The sequence below is a fragment of the Thunnus maccoyii genome, chromosome 1, assembly GCF_910596095.1.
Source record: "Thunnus maccoyii chromosome 1, fThuMac1.1, whole genome shotgun sequence".
Lineage (NCBI taxonomy): Eukaryota > Metazoa > Chordata > Actinopteri > Scombriformes > Scombridae > Thunnus > Thunnus maccoyii.
Genome location: NC_056533.1, coordinates 16586098 through 16598661, shown reverse-complemented (window position 1 = coordinate 16598661; position 12564 = coordinate 16586098). Strand labels below are relative to the sequence as shown.

The following is a 12564-nucleotide window of genomic DNA, read 5'->3' as shown; positions in this document are numbered from 1 at the left end:
GGCTAATGTTAGAAGTGTGGTTAGCGGGTCTTCAAATAAACCGTTCAGCAAGTGAGATTTCACAGTGTCACAGAGTGCTGGAGTTGGCACCTGCTGCTACTGTAACACTGGGACATTTTCACTTTTCATCTTGGCTCTGGATGACGGAATCTAAAACTTGTAAAACAAAATACACAGGATGCATTTTGCAAGACAGACTGACAGAGAGATGTATACACTGGATGGATGGACAGAAAGATGATAGATAGATGACAGATTTATGCACATATGGAATCTCAAATTATGTATCACACACACAAATGTATATGAAAATCCACACAGGAGGAGCCAGATGCCTAACAACTGTATAGTGTTCTGTACTTATTTCCATACTGTGGAGGTGATGGAGAGGCAGTTGCCATGGTAGCTACGGCCTTATGGCAGCAGGTGCTGTTGCCACCTTCACCACCATCCAGCAGTGTACATGTGTTCTTAGTAATGCACATACACACGTGCTAGTGATTGTTTGTTCATTTGCATGTGGGTTCATATGGACCTCAAGGTGCCTTGGTGTGTGTGTGTGTGTGTGTGTGTGTGTCAGTGCAGTTGTGTGACTATCTGTACACACTGGTGTGTGTGTGTGTGCCAGTGTGTGTGCCAGTGCAAATCACATGCACTCGTGCATGTGATTTGCCTTTTATTTTAATGCGTTCTCGGTGTGCAGAAGTGGTGGTCGTGTTTGTTTTGGTCTTGGAGCCTGTGAGGTATGCAGAGGTGCTATAAATGTAAAACGGGTACATAAGCTTCACTGCTTAAGTAGGCAACTGTTGTTTAATTTATATCAAAAAAATGTTTTTTTTTCCATCTGTGCCTTTATTAGAAAGTAGACAGTATACAGACAGGAAAGAGGAGATCAAGAGACAGGAGATGATGATGACAAAGGTACTTAGCTGGAATCGAGACCACTAAACCACCAGGGCGCCCTATATCAATGCATCTTTTACCCTTAATTTACAAAAGAAGTCAATATAATAAGTTTCACTGGGACACTTGGTTCAGAAAAACAAAGAACAATAAATAATTTAATAAACCTTTAAAGGACGACTCCACCTGTGTTCCTTTCCGGGTTTTTCAAATGGAAACGCCCACTCAGCCGTTAGCGAAAAGCAGTGACGTAGGTTAGAGCCAAAGCGCTGATGCCACCCCACACACACACACACAGTTAGCTGACAGTGTCTTCCTAACATACTCGCTCATTAGAGTTAGAGCATGAAAAATTATCCAGATATACTACGAGCGATGTCGCAGCACTGAGTCTGAGTGTGTGAGATGTTTATAAATGCACCAGACGGAGCGGAGGGACAGACAGCTGCTGAGTGCTGGGAGCTCTGGAGGAGAGAGCCAGGAGCAGAGCCAGAGCTTCAGGACAAATAACACCTGTGAGTCACACTGGATTCTGCTCTGATGTGGAGCTGTTTACTGGCAGGAGGAGAGCTCAGAATTTATATTTTAAACTTTGAGCAGCAGCAACAGTGAGCCCAGTTGTCTGCGTAGCTACTGGCTGGGCAGACTAGGGTGCCATGTGGGAAAAAGTTTTTAGAAGGGCTTGGGAAAATAGCATTTTGACGCTAAAACATACATACTTCAACCAAAATTTGAACTTTGATTTGAATACATATGGAACACTGATTTGAAGCTACAAAATGATATAAACAACTAAAAAAAAATAAGGTACCTGCCTGTCCTTTAAAACATAAATATGAGGGAAATAAATCTGCCATGTGACACATATGGTACTATACTGTGTCACTCCAGGATGATCTAAAATATTTTATAGTAATAATAATAATAATAACAAGTGGTTATTTGCACTTGCTGTACATACACCAGGTACTTGTAACATCCATGTAAATGTAACATACATGTTTTTGTATTGAATTTTATAATTAATGCACATCAGCAAACATAGATTCATCTGTTGTCTTTTGGAGCCAGCAAGTCTTATTGTAGCTTCTCTGGCTCTGTCTAGACAGATAGGTTATACACACACACACACACACAAGCACACACACACAGTGTGTTGACTGTGGCAGCTTACTGACTGGCATAGTTAGTCTAATTAACTATGTCCGCTCTGGGTCAGTGCCTGTAATGACAATGATAGCACTATTAGTGAAAACGGTCTTCCTTCTTTCTCCAGCTACACGTTTCCCCCTTTCTTCTTTTACCTCCCTCTCCTTCTCTAAATCAAAATCTTAGTTTCTTTCATATTCTTTTCTTTCTCCAGAGCCTAATTTAGCAAACGTGTGTGTGTGTATGTGTATGTGTGTGTGTGTGTGTCTGCAGGCATTAAAAATGAGAGTAAGGGATTCAGATAATAAGACAGGAGAATGACAGAGAGCAAGCAGGAGAAATAAAAATGAGACAGTAAAAGATACTGTGGACACTGGTCACAAGTACATCAAAATGGGACATGGGTGGACCCCTTATGTCGCCATAACTATGTACATTCTTCAAAGCATGTCCGTGTAAATTTGTTCCTGTGGATTTCCAGCAGCATGTTCATGCTGGTTCCACCTCATCCCAAAGGAGCTCTTCTGGTTGAGATCTATAGACGATTTAGATGACTTAAGATAAGAGGAAGTCACTGTTTCTGTGTGCTTCACACTATTGTACATTATCTTACTGGAAGGTTCTATATGAAAAAGGCTGGGCAATGGTCCTAATGAGACATACATGGTCAGAAATTATGTTCAAGTCTCCTACTGTTCTTACAAATTAACACAGTGAAAAGCTCCACATTATTTTAGTATTAAAAATGATTGTGTTTCTTGAAGAGACCAATATAACCAAATAGTGAACCACCTGCCAAATGACTGTTGAACTGATTGCCAACTGACTGCGAACCACCTGCCAACTGACTGTTGATCACGGATCTCTGCTGTTCCAAGATCTTATTTCCACACTTACATATAGACTCATCTGTTAGCTTGAAGGAGTTTTGCCAATTTCCTGAACCGTCTCATCAACAAGGCACTCATTTGGATGATTTTTGTTTGCCGTATCTCTCTTGGTAAAGTCTGGTCACTAAAGCGTGCCAATGTCAGCAGCTCCTTTCTAAGAAGCTGGAACCACCATGTTTCACAGTGGCTGTATTTATCACTGTACTGCATTAGATTGTACAGGGGTTTTGTATTTTTCTGGTCACTCAGTGAATGCAGCAATGGTTATATACTACTTTGTAATTTAATACTATTAGTTTTAATATAAAAATCTACATTTTTTATCTTTTTTATTTGTGTTTTACTTTAACGATGGCAATTCTGATAAATACCAATAAAGGCACAGCATTGCCAACTCAACTGATATAAAGAGAAAAGAGTAGAGAAGGTACAGTAAGTAATACTAGATCCTGAGATGATGTTTAAGTGTGTGCTTGAGGGTGGGTCAAATTGATATAAACCCAGTGAGAAGCTCTCCAATTCAGCCTGCATCAGCATCCCTCCCCACCCTCACACACACAGACACACACACACACACATCCATCCATCCACACCATCTTACTGTTATTGATGAAGCCACCTCTTTATATGGTAATGTCTTTCACACCTGAAAGGCATCACGAGGGCATGATCGCTCTCTCTCTCTCTCTCTCTCTCTCACTCACTCACACACACACACACACACACACACACACACACACACACACACGCACACACACACACTCTATATGTTCTCTCTATCCTTCTTGCCCAAAACACACGCGCACAGTAACACGCGCTATTATTCACATGAACTCTATATATTTTCACCCTCTCTGTGCCTCTCACCAACATGCACACAGCTATGAGGAGCCCATTAACACTGATGGAGATATGTATGCGGCTCACATCTGTCACATGTCGCTGCCGTGGCAACACCAGCTGCCGTGGTTACCGGAGGCCTGCTTCTGTAGTGTTATGGGATTTGGTTATTACAGGATGGCTAGCTACCTGTGTGGAGAATTACATCCCTTTGAGGACAGATTGCAGAACAATAATACTCCACCTTAGTTCTCATTTGATCTGATAAGTGGACTAATTACAGAGAAATTAATGCTTTTTGGTGTAAATTACCTAGAGAATGGGGTTAGTTTAATTGATCATATCTGCAAGTGTATTAACCCCTCTTGTTTTTGATGGTTGTAAAGCCATCTAAAACAGCAGATAGATCAGTAAGCTCTAAAACTCTGTCTTTAGTTCACCTGAAGATCAGATGTACCACTAATCATCTTCTGATCAGGGGCTTATTGATTATGTTCGTTATTAAAAGGATTTGGTTGGCAAAGTTAGGGTCAGTACTTTCAAAGATAATTCTGCATCTACTTGAAAGGATGTGGGTGTTTTGCACAGCATATCTAATAGTCTGTTTATCTTTATATTAACAATGATTGTGCCATGTATGTAAGTTATGATTATAGATAGTGGAGCCCAGATTGTTATCCACTGGTGTAGTGGATGTATGGCTGCACCTAAACATTTTTTAAATAAAACGATTTTCTCTGATTCCCTAATAAGTTCTCAGAAGCCCAAGGTGAAATCTTCAAATATCAAAGAAAAGCAGCAAATTGTCACATTTGAAATGCTGGAATGAGAAAATACTCTTCTTTTTAGCTGGATACATGAACTGAATAATTAATCGATGATCAAAATAGCTATAGATTTTTTCAATCAACTAATACGATTAAAGCTCCAGGAAAGGCTAATTACTGGACCTTGCGACTAATTGATTCAGCATTAGAAAGCTCACTCTGTCTAACAAACACTGAATATTTCTGCAACTACATCTTGCCAGCAAACCAAAAAGTCACCAACTCCAAGCTAAGTGACAATAACACAATATAGTTTGTAATCTAATTTATCCAGCTATGGGGGAGGTGTATGAGAAGACAGCCAGTTCCAACCTAAATTCACCTCAAAATCAATCCTGGCAGGTTTATTTACTCCGTATGTGACTTCAGACCTACCCATACCCTGTGGATTCAATACACAGAACACAATTTACTTCAATAACATTATTTAGTGCCAGAGATATTCTGTGTTGGTATGATGCTTTGTGGGTGTAAAAAAAGTGTGTATCAAAGCTACACTCCCCTGTTATTTGTTAATGTTAATAATAGAGATTGAAAGTTGGTTTGTTTGCAAGGCTGGAGAGAGAAAGAGACATATTTATGGATTGTAACAGGAAACATAACATATAAAAAATTACCTCTGCATGTCAGTACCATAGAAAGTTTAACTGTTCTTGTGTCACTTTACTGTATCTGTAAAAGATCTCAATGCTGCTGAAGCTGATTAATCTATAGCCTCATCTGGGCAGACACATTAATGGGTCTGCTAATATAAACATTTTAAGTGCATGTATGGTATATACTTCCATAAAAATTCCAAGTCAGCACTCTGTATTTCACATTACATGTTGAAATTTTAGAAAACATTTACGAACGAAAGCAATCTCAATGAATCTCAGCTTGCCAGTGAGAAGTTTTCGGGGAGTGAATATGTTCAGAAAACATGCCCTATTATGGTTCCATTTTTATGTCTGAAGTGGAACTGTATATATTTCACTTTATAAACATGGATGGTTTTGACTTTCAGCTGATCTGAAACAGACACTTTCCTTGTGAATAAAACACACAGACAGAGAGAGAGAGAGAGAGAGTGGAGTGACCCACTTTCCTGAGCTGAACTGAACCAACCAAATACAGATCGCCCTCTATCCATGTATGATTTGGGTGTGGATATAAGGGATGAATACACATATACAAACAGACACGCAGACATACACACCAGTCGAGCAGAGACACTGGCCTTAAGTGAGTACAGCTGTGTAGCCAGATGTGCTTTTGAGTCTGTGGTTACAAGTGTGTGTGCACTTTGCGTCTGTGTCTAAACCTGAAAACCTACTCTGCTCACTCTAATCCCTCAACAGAGCACTCAGTCCCCCCCCCCCCCCCACCCGCCCATACTGCCACCTGGCAATGTGACCTGCCTGTCTCTCTCTCTCTCTCTCTCTCTCTCTCTCTCTCTCTCTCTCTCTCTCTCTGTCTCTTTTTCCTCTAACCAGCTGACTGAGGAACAGCCTTAATAAAAAAAGGTATATGGTGCTTGATTTAGGTTTAATTTCAGGACATTTTAGTAACATTAGAAAAACATACATGCTGTATAAATCAGTTTTCCTTTATATCTGCTGCCACCAACTCAACCAATGTCCATTTTTATCTCCTCTCATTCTCTTGATCTATAAACTGTCATGTCTCCTTAAAGCCAAAATGGGGTTGACTGAATGAATGAATGTACCTTCTTTGAAACATAATGGACAGCAAATAAACACTGTTTGCACTAACAAACTAATAGTTGCTTAAACAACAAGCAACAGATTGTCCACCCTGCTCTCATATCTTGACATTTAATTAGTCATATTTTAACATGATCTCAGCTTGTCCACTTGTTCACAACTCAGCAGTCCTTGACTGCATTGTTGAAAAGCTTTAGAAGTTAAGGTTAGAGTTGGGTTTTAGTTGTGATGGTTAAGGTTAGGGTAAAGGGCTCGGCAATGCATTATTATTATAATGAGGGTCCTCAGAAGGATATAAGTACAAACGTGTGTGTGTGTGTGTGTTTCTGTATTCACAGAATGCTCTAACAAACCACCACAAAAATATGCTGAGTGCCCTACAAGCACAAATGAACACACTGGCACGCAGTCTATGATAGACACACACACACGCTGCAGACGTCCAAACAAAAAATATTCAACAGGAAGACCGGTGAAGGTCATCATTAGCATAGCATTAGCAGCCCTGTGGGAGAGGATGTGTGTGTGTGTGTGTGTGTGTGTATGTGTGTGTGTGTGTGTGTGTGTGTGTGTGTGTGTGTGTGTGTGTGTGTGTGTGTGTGTGTGACCTGTCTCTATCTCAGAGACAGGTCTACAAGGTTCAGAGCTGTGCGTGTGCATGTGTGCGTGTGTGTGTGTGTGTGTGTGTGTGTGTGTGTGTGTGTGTGTGTGTGTGTGTGTGTAATTCTAACTGGTAGGGGTCACATATGCCCCAGTGTCCTGTGGGAATAACATGGGGTCTCATGCTGATGGCACAACAGGAAGGGATACACACTCACACACACACACACTCACACACACACACACACACACACACACACACACACACACACACAGAACTGCTGCTCTGGCACATTTGGTGAAGGGGAAGGATTATCAGGTCACATTGCTTCACCAAAGACATGAGTTCAGCTTTTCCCCGCCAAAGAACACCTGCACAGGTCAGTTCACTCTTGTAAGGAAAGTCAAGGGAAGAAACCACACTGTAGCTAAATGACTGAGCAAAGCTGTTAAATGCTTCAATAATGACCCCAGAGGTGTTTTTAAGCAAGGAAACTAACCTGCCAAAAATAGAAAAATATGGCTACTAATATGGTACTGGACAGCTCCTAAGGGAAGGATGTGTCTGTGTAACTGTTGTAACATATGCAACAGTGTTGCATATTTGTTCACTTGACTAGTTATTAAAATCAGAGCTGGACATAATGTACTTTGCCCTATTTAACTTTATTTACCCAACAGAAAAATTGCCGAAGCACCCTTAATATACAGTTCAACCTTCACAAGTTTTAAGCTCCTCATGCAAATAAATGAGTGAAACTGTTTCTCCAGTACCATGATGGGTCTAGTCGACAGCTCTACTGTTTAGTTTTACTATTACTGTCTGCTAGGTGAATGGGTTTGTGTACTTGAATTCTTCCTTTTCAGTAAGGAGTGTCAGGTGTGTGTAGCCAAGGTTCAAATAGTCCAATATCATAGAAAAAAATGACCACAGCCTGACAAAAAAAAATAGTAATGGAATTCATTCATGCACAAAACCCTGCAGCGTGGATCCAACAACTGATCCTGAGTCAGCTGGACTCAAAGGACTCACAAGCAAAAGCTGTGGTGGAAAACTTCATTGGAACCACAAACACAAAGTAACACATTTAAGCACACGTGTCAGAAGCACACGTTCGCTCCTCTGACTGTGAAATTACTACGAGAATATCCAGTGAGCAGCATGAATAGTCTAGTACACACTTGTGTACAGAGACATACTGACTTTCCCACTCCCACTATCTCAGCCAGTTTCCTCATTCATACGTTTGAGTTTGAATCTATCAACCACACACAAGACGAAGGCACTGAAATCTCTTTTTCATTGACAAAATTCTTGAGCCAAAGATATTTAGATATTTTGATTTGGTATGGCCCTAAAACACTTCTAGGCTGCATAGTTTTGTTTACTAGCTTCTGTGATATTTTTAAGCCAATTTTCATATCTGCAGCTGGTAAAAGCCTACTTTTCTCAACACATGTTATACACAGGTACATTTTCCACCCAGTGCCTACACCAATTGCAATACTGTATGTTATGTGTCTGTGCTCATTCTACACTACCATAAAGTTAACCACAATGGACTAAACCCAACCTCACAAATAACATTTTAATTAGTGGTCTACCCACCGACAGTCTTCATTAGCCCCAACTGTTGCTAACAAGTTCCAACTGTCATGTTTGTGTTCTCATAATAAGATCCCACTGTTTCCACCTCTGTCTCTCTCTTACTCTCTGCAACCTTCTCTCTGTCCCACTGTAATCCTATATCTCACTCTTATCTTGCTGACTGCACTTTATTGGCCCCATGATGCATAATACATGCTTATTTGTTACCAATTAACTCGAAGCTTGACGTATGGCCCCAGTGTATTCATAACTAAAATCCAGTCAGCTGCAGCGCACGAATATCAAACCCAGAGGCAACTTGTTAAAAAATTATGCATTCAGAGACCCTGCCAGGAGGGCTTTCAATGTGTGTTTTTCATGCCTTTTGTCTGCATAACCACTTTTCCAAATGTCCAAAACAAAATTTTCTTTTTCTAGGATAATTTTTCCATTTGACCCAAGTCAAGTCAAAAAGCCTGTACGACAGCACAACCTCAATGAAACACATCAAGTGTTCTTCAGTGACAACAAATGTCCCTGTAGTGCAACAACCATGTTCACTTTCCAGTTGTTTAGAATGAACCATGAAAGTTGTTGTTAATGCAGGTTTCTTTCACTGATTAATCTCAAATTAAGAGCCAGAAAATTATTCAGTGTAGAAATAAAAACAAAAATGAGCTACATACATGATGATAAGGACAATAAGTGCTTAGTACATGATTTGATCCTCTATCATAAATCAACTCACAACACTCTGGGGCTCATTATCTGCCTGTTGAGAATCACTATACTAATGGAATTAAAATTGATTATATGGATTATCCACAGAAAAAATGAAATCACCTGTCAAAGAAAATTAGAAAAAGGCAGCAATCCATATGGATTAATATTTGCTCTACGTGGTCAATGTCTTTCAGTAATACATCATGTTAATTCCCTCAAAAGGAGAAAAGCAATATAGAATAGAGTGAACACACTGATTTAGGTGATATAATCAATCAGGTAAAATGGAAAACTCCAAGACAAAAATCAAAAGAGTCTCGTCCATATTTGTCATTTTGTTTTTGACATCCTGCCAGTTATTGATGAACAGCTTCAGATACAATAATCATCCTCTGAGATTAAACCTAATCGCAAAGGCTGTTTAGTCTCAGCTCTTTTCCACAGCTGGTCAAATGAGGGTTGGACAAATAACTGCATCCTTATGATTTATGAGAACAATAACCCTGACTACACAGCAACACAGTAAGCAAGGGAATGATTAGAAGCCCAATCTTTCATGGGCAACCAAGTTAATAAGTGTCACTGTCCAAATGCCACAGTTAATGAAGGAACAAGTTATTTTAGGAGGCTAAGCTGCTGTGCACAACCAATTCACCACCACATGACAGAAGAGGGAGTACACAGAATTACCAACATATGCAATAGGATTCTCACACACACACACACACACAATTAGGGGGAAGCATATCAATCTGTTTTTTACCTTGCTGGAATAAGGTCCAGGGATGAGTAGTTTCAATGCTTGTCTTTTCAGCTCTGTCAGCCTTGCGTTGCAGTTTTCACACCATATCCCTCTTTCACTACCAGGGGAACTTCCACTGCCTGATCCCGGGGATCCTGTCCCAAAACCTGGGGAGCCACCTAGAGAACCCGGAGACTCTGTCCCAATCCCAGGGGAGATGGTCCCCGGTGATCCAGAGAAGGACCCTGGTGAGGAGATTCCTGAGCCAGGAGACGGGGTGCCCGTGGAGCTTGGCATAGAGCCAGCACCCTCTGGGGCAGGGCGTGTACTGGACCGGGAAGTTTCCTCGTAGGCCTTTCGGTACCATGTGTCCGGGAAAAAGGAGGCAGATTTGGTGGGGGAGGTGTCGGGAACCTGCGAGAAATTAAAAAGAGAATGACTTATAGGCCCTTTTCACAGCAGAAATTTTCACATGTTACGAAAAACACAAGTATAATTAATAACATTCATTAATAATAATGGCTACATTCCACTTTTTTGCAGTGTAGGTCCCTGATTTCATGCATGTTGGCTTCCTGGTACAAATAAATGGAACACCATCATTACTGTTATTAGTTACACCTGTGCTTTTCTGCTATGTCAAGTCAAATGTGTGTCATCAAAACGGCCTATAATGTATTAACATGTGCATTGTAAGAAATACAATTATCAGTCTGTCCACACAACAGGTTGCACTGGGATGAGAATAAAATGATGAGCAAGGGTTGAGAGCTCATGGCTTGTATTATGCAAATAAAAATAGAATTGTTTGCATCTTGCTATACAGTGTGCAAAACAATGATATATAATCTGTCAAATTAGAAAAAATGTGACCCGAAATAATATATGAACTTAAATATATTCAGTGAGCTGTTTAAAGGCCAGCTGATCATAAATCCAAATAGCAACAATCAAAAACAAAAATGACTCATCTAATTGTCACCTTGTTAACCTACGTGCCAACAAATGTTATAGAACAGTGGATGCCCTTTATAAATGGTGAATATCCCACAGAGTGTGGCTGTTAGATTAAATGGACCCTGGTTTTCTTTATGTCGATAATACGCACAGCCAGTCTAAAACAAAGTAAATTAAAATTATGGCATTAAATCAAATAAAAAGCACACAAACAGGAAGCAATGATAAACATTTACCATGATGCTGCTACAACCCAAGTCAAGGCAGTCAACATATCAGACTCTTCCATTACCGTCTAAACAGGGATCGAGACAGATTCTATGTGTAGACCTGTATTATTTTTCTCTTCTCAGACAGCCACATGCAAACATCAAATGAGCCACAAAGAGCTGAAAGTTGGATCTTTTGTGGCTGGATAAATCCAGTCAGAGAGGAGAGACCCATTGATGTGGTGGTAGCTGGAGAGGTTGGGTACTTTAGCTACTGTAATCCCTCACAAGGGCTATAATATGGCAGCAATGAGTAGGCTGATAGGTAGGAATGCTCAACCATCTCCAAGTAAAGAGGTTGGGTATAATATGAGTCAACCCTGTATTATAAGTCAATGCTTTTAAGTTGTAGGTGGTAGGCAAAGACATGGGTGTGAGTATAATATCTGATTTAGCTGCATGGTCCTCAGTTAGTGATAATTAAGAGAAACTGGGAGCTCTGCCAATGAAAATGCATGACACTGCATGCACACAAATCTAAAGTGCGCTTTCCCCTGAAAGCCCCAGTCTTCATATTACATCTGTTTCATTCTTACATCAGTCTGTAAGAGGTTATAAAACTACATTTTGCAAGTTAAAGGGGTGTGCAGTATGAGATGATGAGGCACATGCATCACTACATGGATGATAAGTTTTTACATTTACCAGGCTTATAGGTAACTGAGGTGTGCCCACCCCCCCGGATACTGTAATGAATAACCTACCCCATATTTTCTGCTCCGGCTGCTCACAGACCTCTCTTTGGTCCCCGACAGTGAAGTCATGTTGGAGGTGAGCGGAGGGGAGGAGGAGAGGAGAGGAGAGGAGAGGAGAAAGAACCTCTGCTGCTGTTTCACATTCAAAAGGAGACCACCGGATCGATTTCAATTAACTATACGCCCCTGCAGTTTGCTCTTCTCAATCTGGAGGCAACCTCACCACTTAAATGCATGTGGAAACTGGTTACATCCCCATTTCGTCGACAAGAAAAAAAAACAAAATCCTAGGTGATCTTGCTGTTTTTGTTGCTTCGAAAGAAAACCCTCGAATCACTTCTAAAAAAAAAAACAGACTGATAATTCATACAGGTCGCGCAAAAGAAAGCGGACCGCTCCCTGTCAGCAGAGTCTGCTCTGCGCTGGATGAGGCTCTCTGCTCAACAGACTGCTCAACGGACTGGCATCGCACTCAGCCCAGCCTCTCTCCATCAGCTCTGCGTCTGCGGCTGGCCAGGTGGGTAAAACAAAAGCCCCCCCGGGGAAAATTCCGACGCACGGCTCAAGTCACATGAGCTAACGACAAAGTCACGACTCATTAGATCTAGTAAGATCCCTCTAATGCAGATCACAGCTAACCTTCCCGGTTGTTCATACTCAAAGTGTCACTGTCCC

At 40.8% G+C, this 12564-nt stretch overlaps 1 protein-coding gene across 1 annotated transcript in view; it reads right to left on the bottom strand.

Annotated features, from left to right (window-relative positions):
* kif26ba (kinesin family member 26Ba) overlaps positions 1 to 12564 on the bottom strand; it is an 88812-nt gene extending 76248 nt beyond the window's left edge. Inside the window, exons 1-2 of the mRNA XM_042417094.1 lie at positions 11899 to 12564; positions 9990 to 10382 (exon numbers count right to left, since the gene is read on the bottom strand). Of these exons, the coding sequence (XP_042273028.1) occupies positions 9990 to 10382; positions 11899 to 11958 (453 nt within the window). The 5' untranslated portion in view covers positions 11959 to 12564. The remainder of the gene's footprint in view (positions 1 to 9989; positions 10383 to 11898) is intronic.